The sequence below is a fragment of the Anser anser genome (genome assembly GCF_964211835.1).
Source record: "Anser anser genome assembly, chromosome: 1".
NCBI lineage: Eukaryota > Metazoa > Chordata > Aves > Anseriformes > Anatidae > Anser > Anser anser.
Genome location: NC_139720.1, coordinates 210,052,836 through 210,070,035, shown reverse-complemented (window position 1 = coordinate 210,070,035; position 17,200 = coordinate 210,052,836). Strand labels below are relative to the sequence as shown.

At 48.5% G+C, this 17,200-nt stretch overlaps 1 protein-coding gene across 1 annotated transcript in view; it reads right to left on the bottom strand.

Annotated features, from left to right (window-relative positions):
• Window positions 1-10,209: 10,209 nt before the first annotated feature.
• PAK1 (p21 (RAC1) activated kinase 1) overlaps window positions 10,210-17,200 on the bottom strand; it is an 805,686-nt gene continuing 798,695 nt past the window's right edge. Inside the window, exons 14-16 of the mRNA XM_083821751.1 lie at window positions 15,114-15,310; window positions 13,503-13,640; window positions 10,210-11,605 (exon numbers count right to left, since the gene is read on the bottom strand). Of these exons, the coding sequence (XP_083677877.1) occupies window positions 11,519-11,605; window positions 13,503-13,640; window positions 15,114-15,310 (422 nt within the window). The 3' untranslated portion in view covers window positions 10,210-11,518. The remainder of the gene's footprint in view (window positions 11,606-13,502; window positions 13,641-15,113; window positions 15,311-17,200) is intronic.

Genomic DNA, 17,200 nt, shown 5'->3' with positions numbered 1-17,200 from the left:
GGGACAGAGACTGACACAAAACAGCTAATCAGACGAGTGGAGGCATGAAGCCCACAAGCCGTTCAGAAAACCCAAAATAATTAAGTCCCCCAGGACTTCTGAGCACCAGAAGGGATCAACCACCCAATCTGAACACACTTCAGAGGTGGAAAAATCCGAGGCTAAAAGGTAAAGGCAGGCAGAAATGCTGCAGTCCCAATGTTCTCCTGCCCCAAGGAACACAACCCTGCTGCTGTCTGATACTCTGGAGCTGGCAAGTCCAGGAGAAAAAGTCAGCTTTCATCTACTGCCATTCTTTCTGCCGGTGATTAATGCTTCATTAGTGTCTCAGAAAGGCAGCAGCACTCCCAAAGCTGAACCCAGTAGACAAACTAAAGGAAAGAAAGGAACACCAAAAAAGAGACAACTGTCTCACAGTCGACATCTGAGGGCCCCATCATCACAGATTTATTTTACAAAGAGATGAAGCACATTTTCCACCCCCGTGGGAGGTCTGACAAAAGGAAACACATGAACACTCCTCATCTGTGTTGGTAAAAAGCCTGGGAGCTTTGTCCTTCACTTTCACCACGAGTCCAGACAAAGACACCAGGTTTTCAGTGAAATAACTGAGGATTTCTCACAAGCTTGGTTCCATCACCTCTGCAGGAAGAGCTGTATCTGGCAAAATGTGTTAATGCCAAACTGCTGCAGTTAGTGCAAGACGTGCCCCTTCCAGAAAGCTTTGGGAACTCTCCCCCAGAAGGGAGACAACCAGAGCATTCGATAGCTGGAAGCCCTCCTGTTATCCAAATGGGAACAAGCACGGCCAGACCGCAACACCACAGCCAGATGTTAGGGTGAGCTGCGTGAAGAAGCCACGGGAATTAAGGGGCTCGGCAGCTGGCAGGATCGGGGCACGGCAATTATTTGAGGTTGGTTACAGAACACGCTGCACAGCTGCTGCCAGTAGCAAGTACAGCACAAAAAGGAAAGTACTCTGTTAACGCTTCGTTAGGGATTTGGGGTTTTTTGGTTGGTTGGTTTTGGTTTTTTTTGTTCGTTTCTTCATGGTAAATTATCTCTGCTGTGCTTGTGACTTCAGATGACGCAGTATTTAAGACCCCAAATGACATTGCTCCACGTGCCTATTCTCACTCTAGAATGCTTAATTCCGTCCCGTTCCCCGGCACTTACCTGGAGCAGCTCTTTTGCAGAACCTCTTTTTTCCACGTCCATTTCAAGACAGCGATTTAGGAAGTCTCGGAATATGGGTGAAAGCTTTTCTGGATTCTGCAGTTCCGGAGTCCCGTTAGTAGCAATGAGGTACAGGGCCTAAAGCAAAGCAAGCACCAAAGAAACAGGAGGTTACGAAGGTCAGACTCCAGCTGCAGATTACAGAGGCACCCATTTTTCCTCTCCCTCCCCACAGTTCAATGGGGAAAAACAAAACCAAAACAAACCCTTATCACGGTGACTAATAAATGCTTAAGTTTCAGCAAAGAGAAGAGCTGCCGGCCCTATTTTTATGTGGATGGGATCCAATCCTTTCTTGCTTTACCCTCGTAATCTGGGTTTGGATCCTGCAGCCCTCTCAAGGGATTAAGAGGACAAAACCAGCAGTCCAGACTGTGTTTACAGAGGGAAGTTGGCTGGCACAGCTCTGCCAGTGCTCGACTCCTGCAATAACTATATCCTCATGGGAAGGTACCCCTGAAGAAACAGGAGGCTTTCTTCTCTCGATACTTTGCCCAAATGCACAAGGCCTAAAAAGTCAATACTCTAAAGACGCAGTTGGTCCTTTACAAAAGATGGCCAGTAGGTTCTCAAGCAGCACTTAACACCCTACAGAAACAAGTGGAGTCATTTTGCTGCTGCTTGGGAATGAAGAATTCTCTAAGAATCAGGAAATTCAGAATTCATCCACTGCAAAATTTTACTATTAAAAGAAAATCGCTAGATGCCTTTTAAAAGGAAACAGACATCTGGCAGAGGCCTTTGGAGCTCATCGCTCATCACATCTCAAGGTAGAGGTCTGATAGCCTGGGAACTGCAACAAGTTAAGTTAAATGAGAGCAAAGCACCCCGTTGCTTAGCCATCCTCATTTAACTCCACACCAACTTTTTCCTTTCGCATTTCTTCACTGCTGCGCTTCTCTCCCAAAATCACCTCCAGTCAAAGAGGTGGAAACAAGTTAAACAGAACTGTTCTAGATCCCTTCGTCCTGTTTAGCTTAGAAAAAAAGCCATAAAACTGGCTTACACCAAGAACAGCCGCATTCCTACAAACAGACAGAATTTCCCCCTTCATTAAAGAATATGAAGGGAAAGACACCAGCGGGGCAAAGCCTGACTAAAGGCTTGTTAAACCTGGAGCTTTACTGAGAGCACGCAAAGAGGAACAATGCACCAGCAAGAAAAAGCCCTGTTTATAAAAGAGTAATGTGGTATTCTTTGAATTCAAGGACAGCTCTCTTCCCCACTCACAAGGATTTAAGAAGCCGGGCGCTCTGGGGCCAGAAGGTGCCCCTATCGGCCTCTCCAGAAAGGGGGGAATTATGGATGCACCACATCATTAACTCAGACCCTACCTGAAGGTCTGCAACAGGAAGAGCCTGTGCCCTCTGCCACCCAGAACCAGCCATGGCTTCTAAGTTAAATGACCACAATCTTCTCACTACAGCATCTAAGGAGACGTGTAGCTGCATGTGATGAAACCACAGCGGAGGTTCACCTGCCTCCTCCAGAGCCCAGGTTAACCAGCAGGCTCAGCGAAGGCCTGAGGGCAAAAAAAAGGCACTCGCTTACTCTCAGGGGGTTTTCATTGAGGTAGGGGGGTTCTCCTTCGATCATCTCGATGGCCATTATCCCCAGTGACCAGATGTCCACTTTGGGCCCGTAGGCTTTTCGTGTCACCACTTCAGGCGCCATCCAGTACGGGGTCCCCACCATGGTGCTGCGCTTGCTCTGTTCGGGAGTGATCTGGGCACAGAAGCCAAAGTCAGCTGGAAAAGCAAAGAAGGAGGGAAGAAAAAGTTAGAAATCAGCAGGTTTCTCCAAAAACAACACGTACTGATGCCAATGCTGTGGTACAAGCTAGCCTGTTGCACTGCCTGCTACATTGCTGCTGCAAAGGAGGGCTGGTTTTGTGGTTAACAAGGTGTTCAGGAGTAAGCTTCTAAATCTGACTCGCTGAGGCCATCAACATCACAGAGCTGCTCACTTGTCGATGTGATGTGATGGTGATCAGTAAAGAGCTGTACATGGATGCTGTGAAACGTGGCAGTGCAGCATTTGGCAGCTGTAATACACTGTGTAACACATGCTCTCAAGCCTGTTCCTGGGTCTGTGAAAACAGAAACCAATGCCCAGTCTGTCCTCCCTCCACCCACACCCACCAGCATTATCTGGTCGTATTTTCAGTCCCAGAGATAGTATTTCCCCAGAAGATGTACCATCTCTCAAACACGATTTGCTTTCTAGAGCAAATACTGTGTTCAGAATAAATTTAAGTACCTAATTTGGTACTTATTATTTTCTTTGAGAAGACAGAAAGCTGGAGAGCCTTCCTGTGGAAATTGCTTGGCCCTGTCTTATTTGCATTTGACTTTCCAAAAGATCACAGAATAATAGAATCATAGGAAAATTAAGGTTGGAAAAGCCCTCCAAGATCACCTGGTCCAACCATCCCCCTACAAACAATGTCACCCACGAAACCACGTCCCCAAGCACCACGTCCAACCTTGCCTTGAACACCCCCAGGGACAGGGACTCCACCACCTCCCTGGGCAACGCGTCCCAATGCCTGACCGCTCTTTCTGAGAAGAAATGTCTCCTAATTGTTTTAATTGGTGAAGAGTAGCACTCTTTGTTCAATTCTTTGTTTTAATTGTTGAAGAGTAAGGGCATGACGTTTCCATTTTTCCACTCACCAGTGACATCACCCGACTGCCAGGACTTTTCAACTGTGATGGAGAGCGGCTTGGCAACCCCATCAGCCAGTTCCCTCAGGACCCTGGGATTCATGTCATCAGGTCCCATAGACCTGGACCTGTTTACATTCAGCAGGTGGTCTCGAACCTGCTCTTCACTTACCGTGGGTGGGACTTTGCTCCCCCAGCCTCCACCTACAGGTTCAGGGAAATGAAAGACTTGGGAAGCCCATCTACCAGTGCAGACGGAGGCAAAGAAGTTGCTGAGTACCTCAGCCTTCTCCGTGTCTGTCGTTACCAATTACTCAGGTATAGAAACTCACTCCTAATATAAGAAATTAGCCACCTCTAATCGCTTCCACACTACTATTTTCACCCCTCAGTTTATTTTCACAAATGTTAAAGGCGCATGGTGGCCCCTGGGGACTCCTCCTGTCAGCCCAGCGCAGCAGCCCAAAGGGAGCTGGGTCCTCTCTTGTGCTCTTCCTCGAGGCTCTGTGCAGAGGGGCTGACACCTCTCGCACAAGGGCTGGCGGGTGGGAAAGAAACACGCACACAAGCCCTGAATATCAGCAAGAGTTCTTTATTGCCAGGTGTTTGGTGGCTCCAAGCTAATGCCTGGGATGGAGCCTGCGCGACGAGGAGTAGGGAGCTCGCCGGGCCCTGCTGCGTAGCTACCGGTGTTCTCTCATGGCACGCAGCAGAGAGCTGCCGGGGTAGTCCCAGGTCTGATGTGGCCGAGGTGGATCCACTTCCATGGGTTCCTCCGCCTCTTCTTGTGGATCCACCTCCATGGGCTCCACGGTGTCAGGCAGGAGGACAAGCCAGTCCTTGCCTGGGACTGCCCACACGGGATGCCTCCCATCAGCTGTGTTCTCCGGCCAGGGTGCCGAACGAGGGGGTCGCCCAGTTCCATTGCCTGGTCCCATGCCACTCTCCACTTGATATTCATTCGTGGGTTTCACGCCGCCATCTCTTTTACGGCCACGGCTGGGTCCCTCGCTGCGATCTGGCCGATGGGCACGCCTCTGCTCCCCACGGCTCTCCGCATCACGCTCCCGTCTTCGCTCCACACCACCACTGCACCTCTGGTTAGGCCCAGGCCCCCTGCTGCTGGATGTCTGAGGGGCCGGCCTGTTCCCCGCATCGCTGCGGTGCCAGTGATATCTCCGATAATCGTCTCTGGGCCGGGCAGCAGACTTCCCCCAGGCACTGATGTCTTTTGTGCCGCAGGTGCTGTCCCTCTGCCCATGAGACATCTTTCTCCCATTAGCTGCCATCTTCTCGGTGCTTCCTCAGATCGCTTCGCGGTCCTCACACCGAGGAGGGCTGCCGCTCGCCTTGCTCCTTTCTCTGGCCTTCCTCCTGCCGCTTACGCTGGCTCTCAGAGGACCGAGTCGCTGAGCAAGTGGCGGGCCAGCGGCAGGGGGCCTCTTTTATAGGGCCCGGGGCAAAGGCGTGACAGCGGTGGCCACTGTGACCTCAGCAAGGCTCTGTGATGGAGTGGCCCGTGCGAGGCCAAAGGCGGCTGCGTTGGGAGAGGCCTGGAAGATGCCCTCATGTGGACAAGGAGGAGGGCTGGGGGGGCTGAGGGGCCCCTTTTCTGGGGCTGGCTCCCCCCCAGGCCATTTGGCTTGACAGAGAGAAAGGCTGCCCCATGCAATCCTGCCTCAACCCATTTTTTCTCCCCATCTCCAAGGCTTAGAATCTCTGGTTAACAAAAGAAAACTCCATCAACAAAACCAAACCAGACCCATTCAAAAGGCTAAAGCGGTCACAGCTGAAGTACCCATCTTCAGGAGATCTTTGATCTGTTTGAGGGCAGCACAGCCCCAGGAATTGGAGGGGAGCAGCCAGGACAGCCCGGCAAGCTCACGGAGTTCAAGCTCTAAATTCTCCCAAAAGATGAGCCTCGGGACCAAAACTTGGGACCCTTCTGGGCAATAAAAATCAGGGATGCAGGAAAAACATCACTTATATAAAGTGCAGCAGTTTTCCCTGAAGCATGCGATAATAACCCTCTCTTCCTCTCTTGTACCTACCAGCGTATTGCCTCTGCTCCTGCTCATTCCCCCCACTTCGCTCCCAAATAATAAGACCCTGCAGAACTGTTCCCACCAGTGAAAACGCTAAATTTAGGTATGAAAAAGTAAAAGTTTAAAGATCCAGGGCAGGTTTTGTGTGTCCCAGTGCATATTTAGCCTTGGGACACCCTTCTGAGATAACCACAGGTACATTTCCCTCCCGTGCAGGTGGAAAAAAAAGGCAGCAGTGGGATGAGAGGACTGGGGTTGGGAAGCATTTTGCAGCCACGAGGTTTCAACCAGGACCTCTGCAGAAGCTCCTCTCCTTTGCCATGGGACTAAAAATAAAATAAAATAAAATAAAATAAAATAAAATAAAATAAAATAAAATAAAATAAAAACACTCAAGTAATGGTGTTGAGGGAAATACTGGCAGAGCCACCAGCCCCGTTACCACTTTTTCAGGCACTTTTGGGGTACGTTACCAGGCCCTCCGGTCTGCCTGGTGCCCGGCTTTGTGAAGTTTCACGAGGGGAGCAGCAGGATGCAGGATGACACAGTTTGGCTGCCGGGCTCTCATGGGACAAGGACATGGACATGGGATGCACATCGCAGCAGTGCCACCACCAACTAGTTTGCCAGCTCCCCCTTCCAGACGTTCCCTTTTTCTTCCCCCTCCGACGTGGGGCTCAGCACCCAAATGGCTTGTGAGAGCTCGGCAGGGCTCCCAGTGCCAGGAGGCTGAGCTGGGAAAGTCCTCTTCACGTTAGGCTTGGTTTCTTGGACTTCCAGCACCCAGCTCTGCCCTACAGCCACAAGCGGATAAAATCCTACAGCAGGGGGCTTGTGGGGGCACACGTGTCCTCCCCTTAATATTCCTTAATCCAAGCTGGGACGAGGCACTTGCACAATTATGTAGGTGATAAACTCCTGCTCTTGTCATCAGCCTCACCCTACTGACCCCACATGTAAAAGTGATGCTGGGGAGGGCAGCTTTAGGGACCGATCCCAAATCCTCCCCCGTTTCCTCCTCTGCACCTGGAGCCGCAGACACCAAGCTCTGCCTGGGGAGACAACAAGCAGCCAGGAGGGTCCATTTCATCATCTGCCTCCTCCTCTTCCTCCTCAAGCTGGGCTCTACATCCTGCTTCCACACTGGTGTTTCTCAGAGCATTAATGACTTCCAAACAGGTGAAAATAAGCAGTAGAAATCACACTTTCTGCATCAGCTTTCAGCGTAAAGTCACTTTGCTCTATCAAGTAAGATCTAATTAAAACAGATCAGAGAAACACAACTCCTTCAAGCACCCCCCAATTCATTTCTGCAAGCGTCATTGAAACAAAGGGGAGGAGAAGCAGGTCATTCATTCAGGTTTTATTTAAGGTTTCAGTTTTGCTTTCTAAATGGCTGAGCTGACCCTAACAAACCGGGCACTACCGGAGAGTTACACCAAGGCAGTACAAAGAAAGAGAAACACGTTTTCCAGCTGATTTTAAAACGGCAAATGCCCTTGTTATTTCCCAGCAGGACAAGACACACAGACATCTGGCAGCAGGTCAGATTAGCTCCAGCTCACTTAGCACGAGTTGTTGCTCAAAGACATAAGGCTCAGTCCTCACTCTGAGCACCCCTTCATTGCACAGGAGCCCCCCGCTCCTTCCTGCTCCCAAACAGGATGCCTCAATCCACCGCAGGCTGCATCAGCACCCTCCAAATTTCCTCAGCAGTTGGGAAACTGAGCTTTTACCTTTTGCATCCTCCTACCCCAGCACCCGTCTTCTTCCTCAGACCAACACCATCTTCTGTTGCCCTCCCACCCCTTTCCTGGGGGCATCCATTTCGGCTGCAAGTTTCCATCCAGCCCCCGCCGGCATCGCTGTTCTGCCACCACCGGCAGCTCCCTGCTTCTCCAAGACCCCAGCCTTGATGCTGAGAATTGTCATTAGCAGCAAACCATGAGATCCGCCCTAGGACATTATCTATATGCTCAATCCAGTGCGTTTACAACCCCAAAATACATCCACATGTTCTCTATTACTATCAAAATAAGCCACTGAAAAGTCTCCGTATTTTATGCTAGGGAGACAAACAGACTCAGCCTTCACCTTTGACAGCTTCCATATGAAAGATGCTGGGGAATCTGTAAGCTCGTAATTAAGAAAGGCGTTCAAATACGTACCATTCTTCTTGGACTTTGGGCTGGACCTTTCACTGCCAGCTGAGCTCAGCAAACTTGAAGTACCAGCAGCCTACAGGCCATTTCACCCCATCCTTGCATGGTAAATATCATCTGGTGATACCAACCCGTGATACCTTGAGACAGACACGTTCGGATACTAACAGAGATCTCAGCTCAGAAGCGATCTCAGCTCAGCCAGCCCCTCTCACCCAAACTCTTGGCCCCACTGAACTTAAATCAATCATTTGTTTAAAGAAAACCTAGGGCTGCAGTAATCCAGCTCAATATCAGCTCTTTAAATATAGGAAGCTTGAAATGCACCAGCTGCTTCTTAAATACGATATTCTTCAGTGCTTTGGAAAAAAAAGAGATGAGTTTTACCTTCCGCCACCACCAGGAGCTCTGGGAGCTGTAGCACGTTGTGCCATTTCGGCACCTAACCTGATGGGGTTGCTGAGGATCCCATAAAAACAAAGCAGGTTTTCAGGATGGATAGTCAAACTGAATATTTCATGTTCTCATATAGAAGAGAGAATCTAATAATCAAATAAATAAGGGCTGTGATTAAAAATGGTTCAGACTCAGTAGAATTAGTTCATACTGTAGGTATATTAAAATATATTTTAAAATGCTACCAAATCAGTTCTCTTCTCTTGGAAGTTGCGTTCAAATCCCAGCAGTAAGGATGTTCTCAGAAAAAAAAATAAGAATTATTAAGTCAGACACTTGTGCTAACAGCTCTCTGTAGTGACCAGAAAGTGCTGTAAAAGGCTATGCAGCAGCTGCCACCAGTGCTGAAGCTGAGCGATGCCCAGATGAACCTAAGAGTAGAGAAAAGGATCCATCTCTGGACAAAAAAAATGTATCTCATTCTCCTAAAATAACTACATTCTTTTATTTATCTTTTTATTTAAGATTTCTGAGACCATGAAAACACGATGCGTCTGTTAACTTGGAATTGGGGCTAGGTACAAAGTAGCAAGTCAAACTCTTTCGCATCACAGGTTGGTAAAATAAAAACAGGAGAAGATGACATGTCTACAGCCGCTGTCTTACAGCTTCCCAGTGCATAGCTCTCAGTCCTTACCAAACCAGTAAGGACCAATTCACAGCTGAAGTCAATGAGACAGAAGCACATCACGGGCTTAAGAATGGGGAGAAACAGTCACTCCTGCAGATTCCTTTCCAATAGGCAACAGAGAATCCAGCAGAGTAACTTAAATACAAGTCACCCTTTTTACCATTTTTCCTCCTGCAGAAAAATAAGCTCACGGATTTGCTCGCAGGTAGGGCACATCTGCATTACCACTCTCACCTCAAAGGGGTGTCAAGGATGGAGTGGGAAGGGAAGGCGAAGGGAAGTCAGCAACATTCAATAAATTCATGGATCAGGTTTAATCCTGTGCTGTCCAAAAAAGTCAATTGGTGGGTCGGTAAAACCAGAGCCACATTAGATTTTAGACCTAGTGAGCTCTAGCCCATCATTCCTTCCACCGCACACATGGCATTTTGAGACTTGCATAGAAAATAAAACCAAACTCCTCACCAAAGAGAATTATTCGAGGGTAGTGGCCTTCCCTTTCCCGATCTCCACCACAGCCCCAAGCAGAGGAGCTCATCAAGAGATCAGGTCCCCCCCAGGGCTGGCAGCTTTGCTGCTCTGCCCAAGGAATTCATCTTGTAAGGGGAAATTTTTCATATTACATGAAGATGAAGAATATATACAAGGGGAGGAAGGCAGAAGATTTGGCAATGGGCTTCAGACGTTACAGCCTCACGTCAGACAGTGGCCACCCTGTAGCCTGAAGGATGGGAGAAGACACCAAAAAAGCAAGGGACCTTACAGGCTTTATCTACGCCTGTAAAACCAGTGCAAGGGCTGTCACGTATCGCAGAGTGAATGGGGAAAAATATATGTATATATTTCAATCACAAGCCCAGGGCAGGGAGGAAAGGACTGATCCAGCAGCAGGTGTCAGCAAGAAGCAGGAATGAGTTTCTGTGCAACACAAGTGCTTTGGGGAGAGGAGAACTGGATTAAACTCACCCTGGAAATGACCAAAGCGATACGTACAGAGAAAGCAAGATCTTTTATCCGTTCCCTCTGTGTGCAGTTACTCCTCTTCAGAGCCACTCGCTATCCCACAGGACTACAGAAGCTTGTATCACTTAATGCATCGCTTGTAAGCACCCAGTGACGATAACATGAAAACCCATCCCATCCGACAGAATCGTCTGGTGACAGTGAATTCTCCAACCCTCCCTCAGCCCCAAGTTAAGAAATGCAGCAGTCCTTTTATTAAAAATCAGGATACAGTTCAACATAACGCCAGTGTTTACACCCGATCTCTCTAGTAGTTCCAGGATCGCTGTTGTTTTACATATCATTACCAACCAAAGGAGTCAGTAGCATAAAGATATCAGTTCACTCGCTCATTTCAAAAAAAAAATAAAATGAATGCCCCTATGCTTCCAAGGAAACACTGTCCATGATCAGTTTGTTTTCTGTTGGCCTTGGTCTAAGAAGCAAGAGTTTTCACCATCATCTTGCAGGCAGATCTTATCTTCCTAAGAGCAATTGTTCTGTTTGCTTTCTCTTACAGGGCAGGTCTCCACGAAGCCTGACAGCACTAATAAAATAACCCTAAAAGAAATCCCAGTTGATTTTTCCTGTGATTTTTCTAGAATATCAGAACTATTTGAAAGCTGTTTAATTACTTGAGTTGAAACGAAAGTGTGCGGGGAAGGACCTTGATTCACACAATTTGGCAAAAAGATCACGACTTGTCCAACAGCTGCAAGAAGCACACACAGGCTTTCTCCTTGCTCCCCCGAAGCATCCAGCGGTGCTGCGGGAGGGCTGCATGGTCCTGCCCTCGTTCCCCTTCCAGTTGTTTTAGCTGTTCCGATTGCTGCTGCCTGCTTCCTTCCCTCCTCAAGTCATCCACAGCAGAGAGCAGCCTCAGTGCTGGAAGAGCAGCTTGGCAAAAGCAGGAAGAGTCCAGCCAGCAGAAGATTTACTTTATTAAGATAAACATGGCCTAAAGGCTCCACATTATCTTTAAAAATAAACACAGTAAGAAATACGAAAACAAACTGGCTTTGCTACGGGTAGGTCAGGTTCAGATGTTCTCAGAAGATCTTCCCAGCCATAAAATATACCCTTCCCCTACCGTGCCCATCAAGGAGGATGGAAAGACAGTTCACTACGCAAGATCAGCAGCGTACCTGTTGCGTGCCCTCCCACATTCAGCAAACGATACATCTGCTACCCTTCAAGGCAGATCAAAGTTTTAAGAACACCCCTGTGAAGGAGGAGCAGGAGGGGACAGGGACAGGTAATTCGGTTTCTGTAGGGAACATCTAAAAGGCTTGACACGACGGCTGTGCTGGCTCCCCCGCTTTAATGGTTGTTCTTTGCTGCTTCTTTAGCAGCAAGAATCAGAGGAGTGAGACTAGAAAGAGGCTTTGCAATTTTCAGGAACTGGTGCTAGGAAGAGGAAAAAGGAAAAAAAAAGGTTACATTTCTCAGAACATGTCCCAAAAGCCTGGTGTTTACACAAAATATCAGGACCTAGACCTGTATGAACTCCAACAACCTCCAAGCAGGCGAAACAAAAAAGGCACGATGAGCAAGAAAGTTCACCGTGACTTTTGGGCCTCACCTGAACTGATAAAGATCTTTGCACCCAACACATCCTAGTTTCTCCAATGTTTATACACTCTCAAGACTAAGCAAGTTCTCCCAGGAAATAAATTCATGCAAAATCTACAGTGAAATTCTTTGTGGAAGGGAGGTGTAAGTAAAAGCAACCTGTGCAGTTCCAAAACATTGCACAGGGCTTCCTGCAGCAATCATCTCTCCATTCTTCCTTTCCTGTCACCACAGATCTGCTGAAAACATTGCCTTGGCCTTCTAAAGCTATTAGAAATTTTCAGAACAGCTGGGACTGAGGAGCACAGCAGGGAATTCACAACAGGACCAGTCAGACCATCTCCTATACCAGGTGCTCTGTTCTGTTAAACAATATTGATTATCGAGCATGCAACAAGCAGTAGGTGGTGTCACAAAGTGCTTCTTGCAGCACATGTGGTGTTTGTTTCGGGGGCAAGGCTTAAAACATAACATCTGGAACAGAGGAAGAAGTTTTCCCTGTGTTCAGGGTTAAGTGGAAAGCTTGCAATACTCCAGCCTCGCAGAGAAAGTCTAGTTGGGGACAGAGACTGACACAAAACAGCTAATCAGACGAGTGGAGGCATGAAGCCCACAAGCTGTTCAGAAAACCCAAAATAATTAAGTCCCCCAGGACTTCTGAGCACCAGAAGGGATCAACCACCCAATCTGAACACACTTCAGAGGTGGAAAAATCCGAGGCTAAAAGGTAAAGGCAGGCAGAAATGCTGCAGTCCCAATGTTCTCCTGCCCCAAGGAACACAACCCTGCTGCTGTCTGATACTCTGGAGCTGGCAAGTCCAGGAGAAAAAGTCAGCTTTCATCTACTGCCATTCTTTCTGCCGGTGATTAATGCTTCATTAGTGTCTCAGAAAGGCAGCAGCACTCCCAAAGCTGAACCCAGTAGACAAACTAAAGGAAAGAAAGGAACACCAAAAAAGAGACAACTGTCTCACAGTCGACATCTGAGGGCCCCATCATCACAGATTTATTTTACAAAGAGATGAAGCACATTTTCCACCCCCGTGGGAGGTCTGACAAAAGGAAACACATGAACACTCCTCATCTGTGTTGGTAAAAAGCCTGGCAGCTTCGTCCTTCACTTTCACGAGTCCAGACAAAGACACCAGGTTTTCAGTGAAATAACTGAGGATTTCTCACAAGCTTGGTTCCATCACCTCTGCAGGAAGAGCTGTATCTGGCAAAATGTGTTAATGCCAAACTGCTGCAGTTAGTGCAAGACGTGCCCCTTCCAGAAAGCTTTGGGAACTCTCCCCCAGAAGGGAGACAACCAGAGCATTCGATAGCTGGAAGCCCTCCTGTTATCCAAATGGGAACAAGCACGGCCAGACCGCAACACCACAGCCAGATGTTAGGGTGAGCTGCGTGAAGAAGCCACGGGAATTAAGGGGCACGGCAGCTGGCAGGATCGGGGCACGGCAATTATTTGAGGTTGGTTACAGAACACGCTGCACAGCTGCTGCCAGTAGCAAGTACAGCACAAAAAGGAAAGTACTCTGTTAACGCTTCGTTAGGGATTTGGGGTTTTTTGGTTGGTTGGTTTTGGTTTTTTTTGCTCGTTTCTTCATGGTAAATTATCTCTGCTGTGCTTGTGACTTCAGATGACGCAGTATTTAAGACCCCAAATGACATTGCTCCACGTGCCTATTCTCACTCTAGAATGCTGAATTCCGTCCCGTTCCCCGGCACTTACCTGGAGCAGCTCTTTTGCAGAACCTCTTTTTTCCACGTCCATTTCAAGACAGCGATTTAGGAAGTCTCGGAATATGGGTGAAAGCTTTTCTGGATTCTGCAGTTCCGGAGTCCCGTTAGTAGCAATGAGATACAGGGCCTAAAGCAAAGCAAGCACCAAAGAAACAGGAGGTTACGAAGGTCAGACTCCAGCTGCAGATTACAGAGGCACCCATTTTTCCTCTCCCTCCCCACAGTTCAATGGGGAAAAACAAAACCAAAACAAACCCTTATCACGGTGACTAATAAATGCTTAAGTTTCAGCAAAGAGAAGAGCTGCCGGCCCTATTTTTATGTGGATGGGATCCAATCCTTTCTTGCTTTACCCTCGTAATCTGGGTTTGGATCCTGCAGCCCTCTCAAGGGATTAAGAGGACAAAACCAGCAGTCCAGACTGTGTTTACAGAGGGAAGTTGGCTGGCACAGCTCTGCCGGTGCTCGACTCCTGCAATAACTATATCCTCATGGGAAGGTACCCCTGAAGAAACAGGAGGCTTTCTTCTCTCGATACTTTGCCCAAATGCACAAGGCCTGAAAAGTCAATACTCTAAAGATGCAGTTGGTCCTTTACAAAAGATGGCCAGTAGGTTCTCAAGCAGCACTTAACACCCTACAGAAACAAGTGGAGTCGTTTTGCTGCTGCTTGGGAATGAAGAATTCTCTAAGAATCAGGAAATTCAGAATTCATCCACTGCAAAATTTTACTATTAAAAGAAAATCGCTAGATGCCTTTTAAAAGGAAACAGACATCTGGCAGAGGCCTTTGGAGCTCATCGCTCATCACATCTCAAGGTAGAGGTCTGATAGCCTGGGAACTGCAACAAGTTAAGTTAAATGAGAGCAAAGCACCCCGTTGCTTAGCCATCCTCATTTAACTCCACACCAACTTTTTCCTTTCGCATTTCTTCACTGCTGCGCTTCTCTCCCAAAATCACCTCCAGTCAAAGAGGTGGAAACAAGTTAAACAGAACTGTTCTAGATCCCTTCGTCCTGTTTAGCTTAGAAAAAAAGCCATAAAACTGGCTTACACCAAGAACAGCCGCATTCCTACAAACAGACAGAATTTCCCCCTTCATTAAAGAATATGAAGGGAAAGACACCAGCGGGGCAAAGCCTGACTAAAGGCTTGTTAAACCTGGAGCTTTACTGAGAGCACGCAAAGAGGAACAATGCACCAGCAAGAAAAAGCCCTGTTTATAAAAGAGTAATGTGGTATTCTTTGAATTCAAGGACAGCTCTCTTCCCCACTCACAAGGATTTAAGAAGCCGGGCGCTCTGGGGCCAGAAGGTGCCCCTATCGGCCTCTCCAGAAAGGGGGGAATTATGGATGCACCACATCATTAACTCAGACCCTACCTGAAGGTCTGCAACAGGAAGAGCCTGTGCCCTCTGCCACCCAGAACCAGCCATGGCTTCTAACTTAAATGACCACAATCTTCTCACTACAGCATCTAAGGAGACGTGTAGCTGCATGTGATGAAACCACAGCGGAGGTTCACCTGCCTCCTCCAGAGCCCAGGTTAACCAGCAGGCTCAGCGAAGGCCTGAGGGCCAAAAAAAGGCACTCGCTTACTCTCAGGGGGCTTTCATTGAGGTAGGGGGGTTCTCCTTCGATCATCTCGATGGCCATTATCCCCAGTGACCAGATGTCCACTTTGGGCCCGTAGGCTTTTCGTGTCACCACTTCAGGCGCCATCCAGTACGGGGTCCCCACCATGGTGCTGCGCTTGCTCTGTTCGGGAGTGATCTGGGCACAGAAGCCAAAGTCAGCTGGAAAAGCAAAGAAGGAGGGAAGAAAAAGTTAGAAATCAGCAGGTTTCTCCAAAAACAACACGTACTGATGCCACAGCTGTGGTACAAGCTAGCCTGTTGCACTGCCTGCTACATTGCTGCTGCAAAGGAGGCCCTGGTTTTGTGGTTAACAAGGTGTTCAGGAGTAAGCTTCTAAATCTGACTCGCTGAGGCCATCAACATCACAGAGCTGCTCACTTGTCGATGTGAAGGCTGGTGATCAGTAAAGAGCTGTACATGGATGCTGTGAAACGTGGCAGTGCAGCATTTGGCAGCTGTAATACACTGTGTAACACATGCTCTCAAGTCTGTTCCTGGGTCTGTGAAAACAGAAACCAATGCCCAGTCTGTCCTCCCTCCACTCACACCCACCAGTATTATCTGGTCGTATTTTCAGTCCCAGAGATAGTATTTCCCCAGAAGATGTACCATCTCGCAAACACGATTTGCTTTCTAGAGCAAATACTGTGTTCAGAATAAATTTAAGGACCTAATTTGGTACTTATTATTTTCTTTGAGAAGACAGAAAGCTGAAGAGCCTTCCTGTGGAAATTGCTTGGCCCTGTCTTATTTGCATTTGACTTTCCAAAAGATCACAGAATAATAGAATCATAGGAAAATTAAGGTTGGAAAAGCCCTCCAAGATCACCTGGTCCAACCATCCCCCTACGAACAATGTCACCCACGAAACCACGTCCCCAAGCACCACGTCCAACCTTGCCTTGAACACCCCCAGGGACGGGGACTCCACCACCTCCCTGGGCAACGCGTCCCAATGCCTGACCGCTCTTTCTGAGAAGAAATGTCTCCTAATTGTTTTAATTGGTGAAGAGTAGCACTCTTTGTTCAATTCTTTGTTTTAATTGTTGAAGAGTAAGGGCATGACGTTTCCATTTTTCCACTCACCAGTGACATCACCCGACTGCCAGGACTTTTCAACTGTGATGGAGAGCGGCTTGGCAACCCCATCAGCCAGTTCCCTCAGGACCCTGGGATTCATGTCATCAGGTCCCATAGACCTGGACCTGTTTACATTCAGCAGGTGGTCTCGAACCTGCTCTTCACTTACCGTGGGTGGGACTTTGCTCCCCCAGCCTCCACCTACAGGTTCAGGGAAATGAAAGACTTGGGAAGCCCATCTACCAGTGCAGACGGAGGCAAAGAAGTTGCTGAGTACCTCAGCCTTCTCCGTGTCTGTCGTTACCAATTACTCAGGTATAGAAACTCACTCCTAATATAAGAAATTAGCCACCTCTAATCGCTTCCACACTACTATTTTCACCCCTCAGTTTATTTTCACAAATGTTAAAGGCGCATGGTGGCCCCTGGGGACTCCTCCTGTCAGCCCAGCGCAGCAGCCCGAAGGGAGCTGGGTCCTCTCTTGTGCTCTTCCTCGAGGCTCTGTGCAGAGGGGCTGACACCTCTCGCACAAGGGCTGGCGGGTGGGAAAGAAACACGCACACAAGCCCTGAATATCAGCAAGAGTTCTTTATTGCCAGGTGTTTGGTGGCTCCAAGCTAATGCCTGGGATGGAGCCTGCGCGACGAGGAGTAGGGAGCTCGCCGGGCCCTGCTGCGTAGCTACCGGTGTTCTCTCATGGCACGCAGCAGAGAGCTGCCGGGGTAGTCCCAGGTCTGATGTGGCCGAGGTGGATCCACTTCCATGGGTTCCTCCGCCTCTTCTTGTGGATCCACCTCCATGGGCTCCACGGTGTCAGGCAGGAGGACAAGCCAGTCCTTGCCTGGGACTGCCCACACGGGATGCCTCCCATCAGCTGTGTTCTCCGGCCAGGGTGCCGAACGAGGGGGTCGCCCAGTTCCATTGCCTGGTCCCATGCCACTCTCCACTTGATATTCATTCGTGGGTTTC